General features: G+C 41.7%; 1 protein-coding gene and 1 pseudogene across 1 annotated transcript; both read right to left on the reverse strand.

Moving 5' to 3' along the window:
- Positions 1 to 393: 393 nt before the first annotated feature.
- On the reverse strand, positions 394 to 20,945 carry LOC117773135 (annotated as a pseudogene).
- On the reverse strand, positions 4,871 to 13,338 carry LOC117773037 (protein NLRC3-like). The gene is given in 5 exon segments (XM_034604732.1): positions 4,871 to 5,214; positions 5,269 to 5,383; positions 5,386 to 6,568; positions 6,570 to 6,726; positions 13,311 to 13,338. Coding segments are annotated over 5 exon segments (1,827 nt in total).
- Positions 20,946 to 21,112: the final 167 nt, after the last annotated feature.

A 21,112-nucleotide genomic window follows, 5' to 3' on the forward strand; every position in this document is an offset into this window, starting at 1 on the left:
GAGCAGCAGGGACTTCAGTCCTGTTCAGAGGATGCACTTCAGGACCCTGAGTGCATTTGGTATTTTGGTGACTGGATGAGTCTGGAGAGATTGAGATGTACTGGGTGTGTTAGCGGTAGAGATCGACTTAACCAACCAGACATTGTTTTAAACTTCCCCTGTCCTTCCTTTTAAGGAGAACAGCTAACCTGCTCCAGAGCAGGTTAGCTGTTCATCATAACTTACCATGGTGATTTACCCCGATAAGAAGTCAATGAGCTTCGTAAGACTGAAAAAACTAAACCTGAAGTTAACCTGATAACCACAAATCCTGTTTCGTAGTACAGACCCTGGATCTTTACTGTGATACTGACCATGTTTAGTAAAATACTGATGAAAGTGGTGTGGACTGACTCACCTCACAGTCTCCAGTCAACAGTCTGAGGGCTGCTTTAGATCAAGCAGCTCTTTCACTCGTGAGTCCTGCAGGTCGTTTAGTCTTAGATCCAGTTTTTTCAGACGAGAGGGGTTTGACCTCAGAGCTGAAGCCAGAGAAGAACAGCTTATCTCTGACAGACTGGAGCCCTTCAACCTGGATAAAGGTTCATTTGTGAAAATAACATAAAAATATTCACGTCAGTGCAGACTCATAACATGGAAGGTAAATATGAAATCAGGACGAAAAATGAGTCCTGATTCAGTAAAAATATATTATTTGGACCCTGTCTCTGTCCTGCAGATCAGTTTAGGAAATCCAAAACTAAACACAGATGTGTTTTAACAAGTAGCTGACAATTTAGAATTCAAATGGATAAATTGGGTATAAATGCTGTATTATAGATATGCGATCTACAAAACTCGGTCTGTGAACTGACCTCAGAGTCTCCAGTCGACAGGTTGGACTCTCTACAAAACCACACAGCTCCTTCACTCCTGAGTCCTGCAGGTTGTTTCTATTCAGATTCAGTTTTCTCAGATGAGAGGGGTTTGACCTCAGAGCTGAAGCCAGAGAAGAACAGCTGATCTCTGACAGACTGCAGCCCTCCAACCTGAATAAAGGATAGTGATTATAATATAAAATTATGTTTATAGTACTTTTTAAAAACAGAGTTTTCAAAGTGGTTTGACAGCAAGCACGAAAAGTAAATAAAAACGTGACTACATAAAAGCAGTAATATGACAATAGAGATAAATGAACAAGTTAATAAAAGGTGAAAATGATAAAAACACAGTAAAACACAACATCACATAAAAGCTATAAAAATTGGTTTTAAGAAGTGGTTTAAAAGAAGTCACTGACTCTGCCTTATCTCCTCAGGTAGGCTGTTCCAAAGCCAAGGGTCCTGATGGTAAAAGCCAGTCACGGTTTAGTTTTCAACTCGACTTTGGGACAGCCAGCAGGATCCACCTGAGGATCTAAGGCTGGGTGCAGGCACATAAGTGGTCAATAATTCTGTGATGTAGCTGGGGGCCAGATTCTTAAAAAGTGATCAGTAAAATCTTAAAATCAATTCTTAAACAGACAGGGAGCCAATGGAGAGAAGCAAGGATCGGGGTGATGTGATGTTTGCCATTTAATACCAGTGAGAAGCCGAGCTGCTCTGTTCTGAACTAGTTGGAGGTGGGGACTTTTGGCTGACGCCAGAGAGGATGGAGTTACAGTAGTCCAGTCTAGAGAAGACTAGTATAAAGTATAAAGGATTAAACTTAACTGTAAATTAAACTGAGTTCATGTGGTAAAATAAAGGACTTTGACTAAACATCACTGTCGATGTTTTCAGACCTGCATTGAAGTCTGAGTCAAGTTGTTCTGGACATTTTCTGGAACTTTTCCTGCTAGCCTCCAAATAAAATTTCTGAGTGAGTCCATGTGAGAATAGAGCAGGTAAATGTCCCGAGGATTCACAGTGAGCGAGTGGAAGTGTTGATGACGGACACAAACACGCGAAGGACATGAAACTGCAAGAATACAAATATCTCAGGATGAAGAAGAGGAGCCATACACGTAGAAGACGAAGACGTCAACTTGGAAAGACGAGGAGATTCCAGAGCTTTTCAAAGCAGAATTTATACGCCATGCCCGGCCTCCTGCTGCTCGACCTGTTCTTCATATGTGAAAGTCAAACTCCAGAAAATGTCCAGACACTATTTTACAGAGTTCATGACTGAAAACAGCTTCAAAGTGTAAGTGTTCAGTTGTTTGTAATATGTAACTTCACCACTAGATGTCTCTAAATATATTGCTGGACATCTTCAGGAGTCTAGATGTGAACAAGTGGACTACGTTCACATGTACGACACCTGGTGACGTCACTAAATCTTTCACAGTGAGTCTGTAATTTAACATAACTCAATGTAACGATGATTTTCATGGAGATATGTGTTTTGGCTCCACCCCTTGTCTGAATGTTCCCAAATTTTCCTGTTGCTGTGAACAAGTCTGACCTGGACAATCTCCTGCTGCTTCTTCAGCTCCAGAAATGGTCTGCACCCAATTTTCAGAACATTTTCCACAGTTCATGTTTGAAAAGGGCGAGCAGTTATATGATCATGGTTTCTTGAAGGGGCGATGATCTGAGCAGCAGTTTTTTTGACCAGTTAAATGTGGTGCAGGGAGGCCTGAGTAACACGTGTGTACAGGGCGGTACAGAAATCTAGTGTTGAAAAGATAAAGGCATGGACGACCCCGTGTAAGTCCTGATACCATAGGAAGGATTTCATGTTTGAAATGAGCCCAGTTCGAGAACACGAACGCAGCACACTGTCATGTTGTCAGTCCACAGGACCACCAGGACAAATCCTAGTTAGCTTACAAAGAAGCATTACATGTACACATTGTCCAGCATTGGATTGTTTATCTCTCAGTAAAACTTCAGTCACATTTTACTCGATCCTCAACGCTCATTCTACAAACATCTCTCAGTTCAGTATCAGTGTTCACTGTGAGGAACAGATGTTCTGCACTATGAACTTAAAGCTCTAGTGTGTAAGTTTTAGGTGAAAGGATCTACTGTTAGAAACTGAATATAAAATAGTACTGATGTTTTTAATTTCTTTATCTAATTGTACAAATTGTTTTTGTACATACAGATAAAGCAAAAGTTTAGTTTGCTAAACTAAACGTTTGAGTTTCTAATATGACTGAAGCTACCACAGGTTCTCTTTCATGTTTGGAAGGGAGGGGGAGGTGAGGGGTATTCAGCTGCAACATGATGCTTCACCAAGAGATGTCACTAAAGTGTACACACTGAACCTTTAACATTAACACACGATGGCTGACCTCAGAGTCTCCAGTCCACAGGTTGGACTCTCTAGAAAACCACAAAGCTCCTTCACTCCTGAGTCCTTCAGGTCGTTGTAGCTCAGATCCAGTTCTCTCAGATGAGAGGGGTTTGACCTCAGAGCTGAAGCCAGAGAAGAACAGCTGATCTTTGACAGACTGCAGCCCTTCAACCTGGATAAAGAAATATGAATATTTGAATTTGTCCTCCTGTTATTGTGGATCGTCATCATGTCAACACAGACTCTCAACATGCTGCTGACCTCAGTCCAGTCTGTGACCTGAAGATAAATATCAAATCAACATTTTTGACCTTTATTTAATTCATCACATGACCTTCTTCTATGTGTGATTGGTCACTGAGTAGGTTTTCTGAATTAAACACTGTTTAAAGTAGGGATGGCTCCTGACAGTCGCTTCCTGTTTGTTTCTATATTTATCAACTGTCCGACGTGTTTCAATAAGAATGTGTCTTATTTTGAAAACCTGAGGAGTACGAGTGCTCGGCCTCAGTCCACATTATTTTACTGATACTTTATTACTGATCAGGAGCAGGTGTGTGCAAGTGAATGGAGTTGGGCTGATGAGGTGGACGTGACTGACAGGCTGGGTGAGTGACAGATGACTGAGGGACAGTGAGCAGACTGGAGCAGAATCGTGACAATCCATTTCAATTTAAATAAATAATGATGAAATAAGAAAAAAGTTGGAAAAGTGAACATTCAAGATTTTAAGGACCTGACCTCAGAGTCTCCAGTCGACAGTTTGGACTCTCCAGTCCAGCACACAGCAGCTTCCACTCCTGAATCCTGCAGGCTGTTTCCACTCAGATTCAGTTCTTTCAGATGTGAGGGGTTTGACTTCAGAGCTGAGGCCACGACTTCACAGTGAGTCTCTGAGAGTTCACAATCAATGAGTCTGTAATTAGAGAAAATATAAAATCTGTTAGAATAAATCTGAAAACACAACATTCACACAAAACATGATCATTTCACCCTCCCCGTGGTATATCCCCTTTTTGCCTCATGAACATGTTATCTTAAAAACACCTCAAGAGAATCCTTTCAAATTTGGTACAAGCATTCATTTAGACTAACAGAAGAAACTCATGAGATTCTGGTGGTCAAAGGTCAAGGCCAAAAAACATGTTTTTTGGCCCTCTTGAACATGATATCTCAAGTCTGTCTTTAAGGAATTTCTTCACATATTGACAATCTGGACTCAAAGATAAAATGATTAGATTCCACGTGGTCAAAGGTCAAAGGTTACAGTGACCTCATATTATTGTGAATGCAATATGCAGGAACCTGGAGAGACTGACACTGCACTGGTTTGTGGTGGCGCACAAACGCAGGGTGATAATTCTAGTTTGACAATAAAGAAGAATAATTGATATTTCCAGTTCTGCTTCTTCAGTGATTGTCTCCTCACACTGTGCTAAGTGTGCTAAGTCGGAAAAAAAAACCTTCCACCCTCATAGAAAGGCTGCACTAACAGTGTTGACCACTGCAACACCATGCTGCCCAAAAAAATTAGAAAAAGTTAATACAGTGGGTATTTGAAAAACGACTAATCTACACTGATCGAATGTGTTATTGATCATGTCTGGACTCACAGAGCTTTCTTGCAGTTCCTCACAGCTGGGATCAGTCTCTGTCGACCCTGGTCTGATGTGTTGAACTTCTTCAGGTCCAGCTCATCCAGAACCTCCTCTGACATCTGCAGCATGTAGGCCAGAGCTGAGCAGTGGATCTCAGATAGTTTCTCCTTTGATTTGTTCTCTGAAGTCAGGAACTGTTGCATCTCCTGATTTACTGAGTGGTCGTTCATTTCAGTCAGACAGTGAAAGATGTTGATGCTTCTGTCAGGAGAAATGTCCTCACTCTGCATCTCCTTCAGGTTGTTGATGACTCTCTGGATGATCTTTGGATTGTTCTCTGTCCGACCCAGCAGGCCTCCTAAGGCTCTCTGGAGGATCTTTGGATTGTTCTCTGTCCAACCCAGCAGGCCTCCTAAGACTCTCTGGTTAGACTTCAGACTGAGGCCGTGAAGGAAGCGAACAAACAGGTCCAGATGACCATTTGTACTGGTGAGGGATTTCTCCATGGTTCTCTTCAGGAGGTCATCCAGAGAGAAGGTATCGTTGTGCGCTTCCCATATGTTCCCAAGAAGTTTTGTAGTTCTTCTGTGTTCCTCTTGGTGTAACAGTGGAACACGTAGACTGCAGCCAGAAACTCCTGAACGCTCAGATGAACAAAGCAGTAGACAGATTTCTGGAAGATCTCACACTCTTTTCTGAAGATCTCAGTACAAACTCCTGAGTACACTGAGGCCTCTGTGAGATTAAGACCACACCACTTCAGGTCTTCTTGGTAGAACATGATGATTCCTTCCCTCAGATGTTTAAGCGCCAGCCTCCCCAGCTTCAGAAGAACGTCCCTGTCAGCCTCCGTCCGCTGCTGAGGAGTCGTCTCATGTCCCTCACTGTACTTGTTTTTCTTCCTCTTTGTCTGAACCATCAGAAAGTGTGAGTACAAGTCAGTCAGGGTCTTTGGCAGCTCTCCACTCTGGTCTTTGGTCAACATGTGCTCCAGAACTGTAGCACTGATCCAGCAGAAGACTGGGATTTGACACATGATGTGGAGGCTCCTGGACGTCTTGATGTGTGAGATGATTCTGCTGCACAGCTCTTCATCACTGAATCTCTTCCTGAAGTACTCCTCCTTCTGGGTGTCAGTGAAGCCTCGTACTTCTGTTACCCTGTCAACACATGTAGAAGGGATCTGATTGGCCGCCGCAGGTCTGGAGGTTATCCAGACGAGAGCCGAGGGAAGCAGATTCCCCTGGATGAGGTTTGTCAGCAGTGCGTTGACTGATGACCTCTGTGTGACATCAGACACAACCTTATCGTTGAAGTCCAGAGAAAGTCTACTTTCATCCAGTCCGTCAAAGATGAACAAAAGTTTACAGAGAGCGAGCATCTCTGCCGTGAGCTTCTGTAATGTTGGATGGAAAACACGGAGCAGCTCGAGAAGACTGTAATTCTTGTCTTTCACCAGGTTCAGCTCTCTGAACGAAAGCACAATCAGCAGGCCGACATCTTGGTTTTCTAAACCCTTTGCCCAGTCCAGAGTGAACTTCTGCACCGAGAAGCTTTTTCCAATACCAGCGACGCCGTTCGTCAGGACGACTCTGATGCTGCTCTGCTGGTCAGTTACGGCTTTAAAGATGTCGTGGCACTTGATCGGAGTGTCGTGGAGGGTCTTCGTCTTGGAAGCCGTCTCAAGCTGCCTCACCTCATGTGAGTATAACCTCTTCACTCTGTCCCTCTGTGATGTAGAGCTCAGTGTAGATCCTGTTGAGGCGGGTTCTACTTCCTGTTTTATCAGTTCCTTCAGTCACGTGTTTACATGTCCTCTTCAGACTGATCTTATGTTCATTTAAAACCTTCTGCAGAACCCGATCTTCTGAAAGACAAGAAACAATGTCAGACTAAAGACAGAGAATCTGAGAATCTGCTGATTATTTTCATCAGATACAGAAAAACGACAGAAAATAAAAGCTTTTTAACTTTGTGGTTTTATACAAATGTTAAATGTTAATGCTGTATGAGGGAACCAAATAAAACAACATGTGCCGTTGTCAAAAGTGAAGACATCAGCAGACAGATGTACAGTGCTGCTCTGACCGGCTGTCCGAGCTCCAGGTCCTGTTCTGGATCTTTGTCCACAGCTGGGACAGGAGGAGTCTCCTGAAGAACCAGACTGGACGACCTTCAGGACATCCTGACAGGAAGCACAGCAGGACGACTGCTCCTCCTCAGAAACATGACTCCTCTCCCTCTCTCTGTGAAGACATTTCCTGATAACTAAAATGTCACAGTCAAAGGTTATCACTACTTCTGTCAAGGAGGTTTTGTTTTCACCCATGTATGTTTGTGTGTTGGTTGGTTTGTTTGTTCGTTAGTGGGATTATAAAAACGATCCCTGAACAGATTACCAGTAAACTTGGTGGAAGGATGTGGTCTGTCAACCAGATCCCTTTTACAGACATGTTCAGGGGACCGATGTTTATGTGTTTGTGAAATTTTGTGCAGATCCAAATAAAAATGAGTCTCTAAGTGACGTTAAAGGGCCCATATTTTTACATCTTTCTGGGATTTAATTTGAGGTATTGGTACCCCTAAGATGATATATCAGTGGTTTCATGTCGAAAACACACAATGTAAACACATTCTCTTCCTTGCATCCCTCCACACTGCAGTGTTTCTTCAGTGTTGTTTGTTGTGGTTAGCCTGTGGTAGCTAACAAGCTGCTAGCTCAGCAACATGTCTGCTTGGTGTCGCGTTCGGTGTGGAGGGGTGGTGGGCGGTGGGTTCGGAGGCTGGACTGGTACCGGCTGGGTGGGGCTGAGAGACTTTGAGGGTCCCTACTGACCCCTTCAAGTAATTACGGATAGTGAAAGCCCAGACAATGTATTTTACACAATATAGGCCCTTTAAAAGTGGTTTTATAAGTAGGGTGTTGGGCCTTGGTGGAGGTCTGAGCTCTTTGAGTGATTCTGAGAGATTAGTCACCAATTTCAATGAAGCTGTGTCCTAAAGCAGGGGCCACACTAGTGGAAACTAAATCCTCTTCTGATCAGTTCACAGTAGAAACAGTCTCTTACTCTGCGTGTGAGGGTCCAGGTTCATTTCTGAAGTTTAGGGGTGTTCCTTTGGACCTGTTACTCTTCACAGACACACATCTGAACACTGGAGACTCCGCTCTGTCCTCTTCCTCCTCATAACCACTCATCTTCAGTCTGAGAGGAAAAACAATGACACTGACTGTTAGCTCAAACACACACACAATGAAGCCAGGTACCTAAATTCAGTGTTTCTTCAAATATAACAAAGTCGACCCTCCTACACAGTTTCCCTGTTGTCACGGTAACCTGAGACAGTTGTAGGTTTAATGTGATCGACTCAGCCGATCATAGAATTGAGTCAAACTGTAAATTGACAGAAGTTCATCCTTGATCTTGTTCTCTCGACAGTTCACGTGTAGAAAAACTGACTCAGAGTCTCCGACAGTAAAATAATATGAATTAATAATATTAATGTTGATATATATCTACCTATGTACCTGGCTCTGCAGGTCGATGTTTCTCACACAACCTCAGCCAGTGAGTCCAGAGCTTTATGGGGATCGATAGTGAAGACTGTCGACGAGTTGGTGACCAATGCTGTAATGTATGATTCTGAAAACACCATTCTGTTTTTAAACACTTGATTAACAAATGTGACGAAGATAAAAAGTGAAATTGTGAGTTAACTCTGTTAATTAGTCATTTGAAGGCACTTTGTTCCACACCTGGTGTTCACATCTGTCTCTGGTGATCCGATCACATGGAAACTATGTCTGTCACCAGGTGTGAACTGACAAACTTAGAGCTGTGTGAACCGCAGACGGATGTTAACACCAGGTGTTAGAGTGTGACAGTAAAACTTTCATAAATGTGTGTTAACACTCACCTACTCACTTTTCTTCCTTCTGCTCATCCAAGTGAAAATGGAGTCTGACACGTCGCTGTTCTCATGCTCCTCCAGTGTTGAGCCAGTTCTCACTTGACAAAAACAGGTTCAAAGTTCAGTTCATATAAATGAGAAGGAACTAGTTTTCGTTGACAGTTCATTTTTTTATTGGCAAGATGATGTAAATGATAAACTTATGATCATGTATTTAGTTATTAATCGATGGTGTCGGATCATGAATCAAGATCCTCTGCTCACTTCAACACTGAGTCCTGACTGTGTGCGCCACGTGTTGTACTGAGCCGTAAAATGTTGGCTGGTCATCTTTCATGATGTCTAAATGCAGCCTCATAAACTCTGGAGTGAATCAAACAAACTTTGAGTAACTTCATGTACTGATCAGGTCCTGATAACTCGTGATGAGTGTTTATTAGTTAAAGTGAGAGCAGAGTGGAGGAGGACACAGAAACTCCAGGTACAAGCCAACCTTCTGATCATTGAGCAGCTGTGGACCAGAGAGAAACTAAAACACACTCTGCTCGTCTTATCTTGTCTCAATGTGTGAGTCACTGCGTGAAAGTTAGACAAAAAGCACATATTTTCAATCCAGTGTAGTAAAAAATTGGTCACTAATAGTATTAGCATATAAATACTGAAAACCTAGTAGCCTGTAATACATTTTCAAAAAGAAAGGGTCCTCAAAAATAATTAAGAAGGTATGTGTGTTTGTGTTAATTAGAGACAATCTTTTAAATCTTCAGTTGTTCACTTTTATTTCTGTGCTACAGTCAGTCAGGCATTCTGTGATATTTTCTTGGGTCAGAGTCCATCTAACCTCAGAAAATGTCACCGCATTAATCTGTCACTCTCCTCAAAGCACACAATCCATATACATAGAGCAGCACTAATGCAGTTATTGACCAATTACAGTGTTGTCTCAGCCTTAATGGTTTGTGTTTCCTGAATTATTATTAATAAACCATTAGACCTTTAAAATATACTGGACAAATCACCTGTTCGCATGTGCAGTACAAGATGACGACTGTGAATATAGAGCAATTTGTGCAGTAAACCTTTTTGAGTCTTGTTTTGTTTTATGATTTCTATCATGTTTCTGGGCACTAAAATAACTATCTGTTTTATTTAAATGATTTAATATATAATACTTTACTTAAGGAACAAACAGAGCCACAGTGAGCCACTAGATGACGGTACAGGGCAAAACACACAGTGAGCTGTCCGTCTCCACAAACAAAGCATTTCACACTTTTCTAAAGATTTTTTAATAATACTAATAATGAAACATTAAAATCAAGCCATGTACCTGGTTTGGACTGAAATGCAAACTGTCGGACTGCTGACCAATGTTATTTTATTTTATTTTATAAATTCAATAAAAATAATTTAGATAATTTATCACAATTATGTTTCATTTTAATTCACTTAATAAAATTTACTTTATTAAATTTAATGTATTTATTTGAATTTTTAAAATTAATTATGTTAATTCATATAAATATGTTTTGTTGAATTAACAAAATAATATGATGTGAAAATAACATAACATATATATTTGATTGACACCATGCACTCTCAGATGACGGATGTTTTGGTTGTGGATGACCAAGGTCACTTACTCAAGTTGTTCCTCCCTGAGTAGTTTTAGTTTTAACTTCTTCTGTTCATAAATTGCAACTCTTTTATTTTGATAAATGAATGTAGATTTTTTTTTGTCTTTTAAAAACTAATGGATATTTGTATTTATTACCTCTTATAGCAGCAAGGTCTTAATCAAACTGTTGCACTGTTGTTATAGCAACAAATAGGCAGTCATTCCATTTTTCCATTACACGCACTTAAGTGTGCGTGTGTGTTTGCACGTGCACTCACAGTGTCCAGATCAATTTGTGCTCTCATTGGCCTCAATCTTCCCCAATTGCAGACAGTTGCTTGATGTGCTACTTGAAAAAAACACACATACACACTCACACACACACACTGGTTAGGCCTCAATTACAAAATGGCGCCATTTGTCTGTCTAATGAATCCATCGTGTAAATGCGGGATCGCCCCTTCGCCCTCGTTACACGACGCCGCCACAGCGTCCTCAGTGAGCCATGTGATGTCAAAGAAACTTCAATTGAAGTGGAAAATGTTTATTTTCATGTAAAAATGAAGAAATAATTCATGTTAACAAAGCAGCCACAAGATTTTAGAAGTGAACAAAATATAACTGAGATTTGAAAGAGACGTTATCGTGACGATCAAACTGGATTTCCTGGTTTTCCTGCAGCAGTGAATTAAATGAAGAATTGAAGCTGAGATTTTCGACCTACTACCATTAAACTGTGAAACATCGAAACTCAGAAACTCAAACAGATCATTCAATTAAACACTGTAAAATAATTTTGGTATAATTTAGACTGTAAATAAAGATGGACGACATGATGGCTCTCAAAAGTGAGGCCAAATTATCTGGATCACACCCTGGTGGCTGGCTGCAGTATAGGTCATAAACCCCGCCTCCTCCATGTGTCTGATCAACAGATTATAGAATCACAAATTCTCGGTGTGTTGTTGCTGTGAGAGGTGACAGACGGACATGTCGCTCACCAACCAATCACCGCTTGACATTTCCATACAATATTACAATATTCTGGTATTCACCAGATTAAGACAATAATCAGAATAAGACACTAACATATAAACAATATGTTCTGATAAACTTAACCTGAATAAGATCGAACTCAGAATAATCAATAATCATTGATAAAACATGAAAACGTCCTGTCGGAGTTAACACAACATTTTGACATATGACAGTTACAACTGATGACATCATGTCCTGGATGTAGTGAGGTCTGTGCATGAAGTACGATCATAGACTGTATATAAATGATTCATCTGCAGTTGATCATGTTGTGAATTGAAAAATGTCACTTTAAGGGATATTCCCTAATTTCCTTTTATTTCATGTACATTTGTGAATAATTGTCCGATGTTGTTTAAATGCTGTACATGAAAGAAAGTAAACTTATATAAAACTTTCTAACTCTTAGTACACGAGCAGGAACATGCAGATAGTTATTAACACATGTGTGAAGAATCCAGAGAGAATACAAATCATGAAAATGTGAATTCACATGTTTTTCATGAAGTTATTGAAACTGATTAGATATAATGAGTCCAGACGTTTTCATTCATTTCCTCAGTGACAGCAGAGCTGCAGGCTCCCTGCTTTAAACTAATTATCTCTGTGTTTCTAAACGTCTTTCACCCACAGACTCACACCACTTTACATTTGAGTGATTAGGTGAAGCAGGTTATTAAACTATGTAGATGTCAAACTTTACTATTTGACAAATAACATGTTTCACATGATTAAATTAACTTTGAACAGAAAAACATTTTAGCTTCTCATTAGGTGAAAATATTTTTTAATCTGAAGAAGTTCTTCGCCGCGTCATTATCCTTTCTTCTTTAGTTACATCGACGCTTAGCAATCACTGTTGACTATACAATTTTAACTTTACCCTTTCTGATTACCTGCAGTGCTAATCCACGTGTTTCCTTTAGTTTTCAACACAACATGCTAACATGCTTCCATCAGCAGGATCAGGGGGTGAAATTGTTTTTAAAATATAAGACGCTGGTCTGAACTCAGCAGTTATCTATTTGTAACACTGACTGCTCACAGCTTCGTGTCCCTACCAGTAAATATAATGTCACTTTTAGATTTGAAAGTAAACTTTGCATTAAATTGGCACATTTTCCCACACATAATTTGAAATATTTAGGGATTTGACTTTTCTGTGTCAAAGGACAGAGCAGCAGCAGAGCAGAGCAGATACACTGATGGTGCTGTGTCACATCCACAGGAGCACACAGGAAGGATGGTGGACTGGACACTGTGTGAGAGTGGACCTGATCTCAGAGCAGCTCACCTCCTCTGATTCCTCTGGAGCTCTGTCTCCACTCTGCCTCCCTGCAACAAGGCCCAGTCAGAGCCGCTCTATGCACAAGCTGCTGCTGCTTCAGCCTCTGTGGATGATCAGGACACAGCTCAGCCTCCATCCACACACACTGTCCTCTTCACACTCACCTTTACAAAAATGACTTCCTCAATCTGTTGATAGAAGAACACATCAGTGTTTACAGAGACTCACTTCATCAGCTGTGAGTCAGTAATGCAGCACATCCAGTATAAAGAGCAGCAGGGACTTCAGTCCTGTTCAGAGGATGCACTTCAGGACCCTGAGTGCATTTGGTATTTTGGTGACTGGATGAGTCTGGAGAGATTGAGATGTACTGGGTGTGTTAGCGGTAGAGATCGACTTAACCAACCAGACATTGTTTTAAACTTCCCCTGTCCTTCCTTTTAAGGAGAACAGCTAACCTGCTCCAGAGCAGGTTAGCTGTTCATCATAACTTACCATGGTGATTTACCCCGATAAGAAGTCAATGAGCTTCGTAAGACTGAAAAAACTAAACCTGAAGTTAACCTGATAACCACAAATCCTGTTTCGTAGTACAGACCCTGGATCTTTACTGTGATACTGACCATGTTTAGTAAAATACTGATGAAAGTGGTGTGGACTGACTCACCTCACAGTCTCCAGTCAACAGTCTGAGGGCTGCTTTAGATCAAGCAGCTCTTTCACTCGTGAGTCCTGCAGGTCGTTTAGTCTTAGATCCAGTTTTTTCAGACGAGAGGGGTTTGACCTCAGAGCTGAAGCCAGAGAAGAACAGCTTATCTCTGACAGACTGGAGCCCTTCAACCTGGATAAAGGTTCATTTGTGAAAATAACATAAAAATATTCACGTCAGTGCAGGACTCATAACATGGAAGGTAAATATGAAATCAGGACGAAAAATGAGTCCTGATTCAGTAAAAATATATTATTTGGACCCTGTCTCTGTCCTGCAGATCAGTTTAGGAAATCCAAAACTAAACACAGATGTGTTTTAACAAGTAGCTGACAATTTAGAATTCAAATGGATAAATTGGGTATAAATGCTGTATTATAGATATGCGATCTACAAAACTTGGTCTGTGAACTGACCTCAGAGTCTCCAGTCGACAGGTTGGACTCTCTACAAAACCACACAGCTCCTTCACTCCTGAGTCCTGCAGGTTGTTTCTATTCAGATTCAGTTTTCTCAGATGAGAGGGGTTTGACCTCAGAGCTGAAGCCAGAGAAGAACAGCTGATCTCTGACAGACTGCAGCCCTCCAACCTGAATAAAGGATAGTGATTATAATATAAAATTATGTTTATAGTACTTTTTAAAAACAGAGTTTTCAAAGTGGTTTGACAGCAAGCACGAAAAGTAAATAAAAACGTGACTACATAAAAGCAGTAATATGACAATAGAGATAAATGAACAAGTTAATAAAAGGTGAAAATGATAAAAACACAGTAAAAACACAACATCACATAAAAGCTATAAAAATTGGTTTTAAGAAGTGGTTTAAAAGAAGTCACTGACTCTGCCTTATCTCCTCAGGTAGGCTGTTCCAAAGCCAAGGGGTCCTGATGGTAAAAGCCCAGTCACGGTTTAGTTTTCAACCTCGACTTTGGGACAGCCAGCAGGATCCACCTGAGGATCTAAGGCTGGGTGCAGGCACATAAGTGGTCAATAATTCTGTGATGTAGCTGGGGGCCAGATTCTTAAAAAGTGATCAGTAAAATCTTAAAATCAATTCTTAAACAGACAGGGAGCCAATGGAGAGAAGCAAGGATCGGGGTGATGTGATGTTGCCATTTAATACCAGTGAGAAGCCGAGCTGCTCTGTTCTGAACTAGTTGGAGGTGGGACTTTTGGCTGACGCCAGAGAGGATGGAGTTACAGTAGTCCAGTCTAGAGAAGACTAGTATAAAGTATAAAGGATTAAACTTAACTGTAAATTAAACTGAGTTCATGTGGTAAAATAAAGGACTTTGACTAAACATCACTGTCGATGTTTTCAGACCTGCATTTGAAGTCTGAGTCAAGTTGTTCTGGACATTTTCTGGAACTTTTCCTGCTAGCCTCCAATAAATTTCTGAGTGAGTCCATGTGAGAATAGAGCAGGTAAATGTCCCGAGGATTCACAGTGAGCGAGTGGAAGTGTTGATGACGGACACAACACGCGAAGGACATGAAACTGCAAGAATACAAATATCTCAGGATGAAGAAGAGGAGCCATACACGTAGAAGACGAAGACGTCAACTTGGAAAGACGAGGAGATTCCAGAGCTTTTCAAAGCAGAATTTATACGCCATGCCCGGCCTCCTGCTGCTCGACCTGTTCTTCATATGTGAAAGTCAAACTCCAGAAAATGTCCAGACACTATTTTACAGAGTTCATGACTGAAAACAGCTTCAAAGTGTAAGTGTTCAGTTGTTTGTAATATGTAACTTCACCACTAGATGTCTCTAAATATATTGCTGGACATCTTCAGGAGTCTAGATGTGAACAAGTGGACTACGTTCACATGTACGACACCTGGTGACGTCACTAAATCTTTCACAGTGAGTCTGTAATTTAACATAACTCAATGTAACGATGATTTTCATGGAGATATGTGTTTTGGCTCCACCCCTTGTCTGAATGTTCCCAAATTTTCCTGTTGCTGTGAACAAGTCTGACCTGGACAATCTCCTGCTGCTTCTTCAGCTCCAGAAATGGTCTGCACCCAATTTCGGAACATTTTTCCACAGTTCATATTTGAAAAGGGCGAGCAGTTATATGATCATGGTTTCTTGAAGGGGCGATGATCTGAGCAGCAGTTTTTTTGACCAGTTAAATGTGGTGCAGGGAGGCCTGAGTAACACGTGTGTACAGGGCGGTACAGAAATCTAGTGTTGAAAAGATAAAGGCATGGACGACCCCGTGTAAGTCCTGATACCATAGGAAGGATTTCATGTTTGAAATGAGCCCAGTTCGAGAACACGAACGCAGCACACTGTCATGTTGTCAGTCCACAGGACCACCAGGACAAATCCTAGTTAGCTTACAAAGAAGCATTACATGTACACATTGTCCAGCATTGGATTGTTTATCTCTCAGTAAAACTTCAGTCACATTTTACTCGATCCTCAACGCTCATTCTACAAACATCTCTCAGTTCAGTATCAGTGTTCACTGTGAGGAACAGATGTTCTGCACTATGAACTTAAAGCTCTAGTGTGTAAGTTTTAGGTGAAAGGATCTACTGTTAGAAACTGAATATAAAATAGTACTGATGTTTTAATTTCTTTATCTAAATTGTACAAATTGTTTTTGTACATACAGATAAAGCAAAAGTTTAGTTTGCTAAACTAAACGTTTGAGTTTCTAATATGACTGAAGCTACCACAGGTTCTCTTTCATGTTTGGAAGGGGAGGGGGAGGTGAGGGGTATTCAGCTGCAACATGATGCTTCACCAAGAGATGTCACTAAAGTGTACACACTGAACCTTTAACATTAACACACGATGGCTGACCTCAGAGTCTCCAGTCCACAGGTTGGACTCTCTAGAAAACCACAAAGCTCCTTCACTCCTGAGTCCTTCAGGTCGTTGTAGCTCAGATCCAGTTCTCTCAGATGAGAGGGGTTTGACCTCAGAGCTGAAGCCAGAGAAGAACAGCTGATCTTTGACAGACTGCAGCCCTTCAACCTGGATAAAGAAATATGAATATTTGAATTTGTCCTCCTGTTATTGTGGATCGTCATCATGTCAACACAGACTCTCAACATGCTGCTGACCTCAGTCCAGTCTGTGACCTGAAGATAAATATCAAATCAACATTTTTGACCTTTATTTAATTCATCACATGACCTTCTTCTATGTGTGATTGGTCACTGAGTAGGTTTTCTGAATTAAACACTGTTTAAAGTAGGGATGGCTCCTGACAGTCGCTTCCTGTTTGTTTCTATATTTATCAACTGTCCGACGTGTTTCAATAAGAATGTGTCTTATTTTTGAAAACCTGAGGAGTACGAGTGCTCGGCCTCAGTCCACATTATTTACTGATACTTTATTACTGATCAGGAGCAGGTGTGTGCAAGTGAATGGAGTTGGGCTGATGAGGTGGACGTGACTGACAGGCTGGGTGAGTGACAGATGACTGAGGGACAGTGAGCAGACTGGAGCAGAATCGTGACAATCCATTTCAATTTAAATAAATAATGATGAAATAAGAAAAAAGTTGGAAAAGTGAACATTCAAGATTTTAAGGACCTGACCTCAGAGTCTCCAGTCGACAGTTTGGACTCTCCAGTCCAGCACACAGCAGCTTCACTCCTGAATCCTGCAGGCTGTTTCCACTCAGATTCAGTTCTTTCAGATGTGAGGGGTTTGACTTCAGAGCTGAGGCCACGACTTCACAGTGAGTCTCTGAGAGTTCACAATCAATGAGTCTGTAATTAGAGAAAATATAAAATCTGTTAGAATAAAATCTGAAAACACAACATTCACACAAAACATGATCATTTCACCCTCCCCGTGGTATATCCCCTTTTTGCCTCATGAACATGTTATCTTAAAAACACCTCAAGAGAATCCTTTCAAATTTGGTACAAGCATTAATTTAGACTAACAGAAGAACTCATGAGATTCTGGTGGTCAAAGGTCAAGGCCAAAAAACATGTTTTTGGCCTCTTGAACATGATATCTCAAGTCTGTCTTTAAGGAATTTCTTCACATATTGACAATCTGGACTCAAAGATAAACTGATTAGATTCCAGTGGTCAAAGGTTACAGTGACCTCATATTATTGTGAATGCAATATGTCAGGAACCTGGAGAGACTGACACTGCACTGGTTTGTGGTGGCGCACAAACGCAGGGTGATAATTCTAGTTTGACAATAAAGAAGAATAATTGATATTTCCAGTTCTGCTTCTTCAGTGATTGTCTCCTCACACTGTGCTAAGTGTGCTAAGTCGGAAAAAAAAAACGTTCCACCCTCATAGAAAGGCTGCACTAACAGTGTTGACCACTGCAACACCATGCTGCCCAAAAAAATGAGAAAAAGTTAATACAGTGGGTATTTGAAAAATGACTAATCTATACTGATCGAATGTGTTATTGATCATGTCTGGACTCACAGAGCTTTCTTGCAGTTCCTCACAGCTGGGATCAGTCTCTGTCGACCCTGGTCTGATGTGTTGAACTTCTTCAGGTCCAGCTCATCCAGAACCTCCTCTGACATCTGCAGCATGTAGGCCAGAGCTGAGCAGTGGATCTCAGATAGTTCCTTTGATTTGTTCTTTGACGTCAGGAACTGTTGCATCTCCTGATTTACTGAGTGGTCGTTAATTTCAGTCAGACAGTGAAAGATGTTGATGCTTCTGTCAGGAGAAATGTCCTCACTCTGCATCTCCTTCAGGTTGTTGATGACTCTCTGGATGATCTTTGGATTGTTATCTGTCCGACCCAGCAGGCCTCCTAAGGCTCTCTGGAGGATCTTTGGATTGTTCTCTGTCCAACCCAGCAGGCCTCCTAAGACTCTCTGGTTAGACTTCAGACTGAGGCCGTGAAGGAAGCGAACAAACAGGTCCAGATGACCATTTGTACTGGTGAGGGATTTCTCCATGGTTCTCTTCAGGAGGTCATCCAGAGAGAAGGTATCGTGTGCGTTCCCATATGTTCCCAAGAAGTTTTTGAGTTCTTCTGTGTTCCTCTTGGTGTAACAGTGGAACACGTAGACTGCAGCCAGAAACTCCTGAACGCTCAGATGAACAAAGCAGTAGACAGATTTCTGGAAGAACTCACACTCTTTTCTAAAGATCTCAGTACAAACTCCTGAGTACACTGAGGCCTCTGTGACATTAAGACCACACCACTTCAGGTCTTCTTGGTAGAACATGATGATTCCTTCCCTCAGATGTTTAAGCGCCAGCCTCCCCAGCTTCAGAAGAACGTCCCTGTCAGCCTCCGTCCGCTGCTGAGGAGTCGTCTCATGTCCCTCACTGTACTTGTTTTTCTTCCTCTTTGTCTGAACCATCAGAAAGTGTGAGTACAAGTCAGTCAGGGTCTTTGGCAGCTCTTCACTCTGGTCTTTGGTCAACATGTGCTCCAGAACTGTAGCACTGATCCAGCAGAAGACTGGGATTTGACACATGATGTGGAGGCTCCTGGACGTCTTGATGTGTGAGATGATTCTGCTGCACAGCTGTTCATCACTGAATCTCTTCCTGAAGTACTCCTCCTTCTGGGTGTCAGTGAAGCCTTGTACTTCTGTTACCCTGTCAACACATGTAGAAGGGATCTGATTGGCCGCCGCAGGTCGTGAGGTTATCCAGACGAGAGCCGAGGAAAGCAGATTCCCCTGGATGAGGTTTGTCAGCAGCGTGTTGACTGATGACCTCTGTGTGACATCAGACACAACCTTGTTGTTGAAGTCCAGAGAAAGTCTACTTTCATCCAGTCCGTCAAAGATGAACAAAAGGTTGCAGATAGCGAGCATCTCTGCCGTAAGCTTGTGTAATGTTGGATGGAAAACACGGAGCAGCTCGAGAAGACTGTAATTCTCGTCTCTCACCAGGTTCAGCTCTCTGAACGAAAGCACAATCAGCAGGCCGACATCTTGGTTTTCTAAACCCTTTGCCCAGTCCAGAGTGAACTTCTGCACCGAGAAGCTTTTTCCAATACCAGCGACGCCGTTCGTCAGGACGACTCTGATGCTGCTCTGCTGGTCAGTTGCGGCTTTAAAGATGTCGTGGCACTTGATCGGAGTGTTGTGGAGGGTCTTCGTCTTGGAAGCCGTCTCAAGCTGCCTCACCTCATGTTGAGTATTAACCTCTTCACTCTGTCCCTCTGTGATGTAGAGCTCAGTGTAGATCCTGTTGAGGCGGGTTCTACTTCCTGTTTCATCAGTTCCTTCAGTCACGTGTTCATATGTCCTCTTCAGACTGATCTTATGTTCATTTAAAACCTTCTGCAGAACCCGATCTTCTGAAAGACAAGAAACAATGTCAGACTAAAGACAGAGAATCTGAGAATCTGCTGATTATTTTCATCAAATACAGAAAAACTACAGAAAATAAAAGGTTTTTAACTTCGTGGTTTTATAACGATGTTAAATGTTAATGCTGTATGAGGGAACCAAATAAAACAACATGTGCCGTTGTCAAAAGTGAAGACATGAGCAGACAGATGTACAGTGCTGCTCTGACCGGCTGTCCGAGTTCCAGGTCCTGTTCTGGATCTTTGTCCACAGCTGGGACAGGAGGAGTCTCCTGAAGAACCAGACTGGACGACCTTCAGGACATCCTGACAGGAAGCACAGCAGGACGACTGCTCCTCCTCAGAAACATGACTCCTCTCCCTCTCTCTGTGAAGACATTTCCTGATAACTAAATTGTCACAGTCAAAGGTTATCACTACTTCTGTCAAGGAGGTTTTGTTTTCACCCCTGTATGTTTGTGTGTTGGTTGGTTTGTTTGTTCGTTAGTGGGATTATAAAAAAACGATGTTTATGTGTTTGTGAAATTTGGTGCAGATCCAAATAAAAATGAGTCTCAAGTATTTTACATCTTTCTTGGATTTAATTTGAGGTATTGGTACCCCTAAGATGATATATCAGTGGTTTAAAGTCGAAAAAACTGCTGTAATGTAAATACATTCTCTTCCTTGCATCCCTCCACGCTGCAGTGTTTCTTCAGTCTTGTTTGTTGGGGTTAGCCTGTGCTAACAAGCTGCTAGCTCAGCAACATGTCTGCTTGGTGTCGCGTTCGGTGTGGAGGGGTGGTGGGTGGTGGGGAGCGGGGGTGGTGGGTTCGGAGGCTGGACTTGTACCGGCGGGGTGGGGCTGAGAGACGAGTGCGATCCCAAATGAGATCATACGGGGAGGAAGTACGAAACAAGACTTTTCGATAACATATTTCTTAGAATGGACTAAGAGAGAAAAAGTCTGTTTTCAGACTTTGAGGGTCCCTACTGACCCCTTCAAGTATTTACGGATAGTGAAAGCCCAGGCAATGTATTTTACACAATATAGGCCCTTTAAAAGTGGTTTTATAAGTAGGGTGTTGGGCCTTGGTGGAGATTCTGAGCTCTTTGAGTGATTCTGAGAGATTAGTCACCAATTTCAATGAAGCTGTGTCCTAATGCAGGGGCCACACTAGTGGAAACTAAATCCTCTTCTGATCAGTTCACAGTAGAAACAGTCTCTTACTCTGCGTGTGAGGGTCCAGGTTCATTTTTGAAGTCTTGGTATATACTTTTGGACATGTTACTCTTCATAGACACACAGCTGAACACTGGAGACTCCGCTCTGTCCTCTTCCTTCTCATAACCACTCATCTTCAGTCTGAGAGGAAAAACAATGACACTGAATGTTAGCTCAAACACACACACAATGAAGCCA

Source organism: Hippoglossus hippoglossus, chromosome 13 (genome assembly GCF_009819705.1).
Source record: "Hippoglossus hippoglossus isolate fHipHip1 chromosome 13, fHipHip1.pri, whole genome shotgun sequence".
NCBI lineage: Eukaryota > Metazoa > Chordata > Actinopteri > Pleuronectiformes > Pleuronectidae > Hippoglossus > Hippoglossus hippoglossus.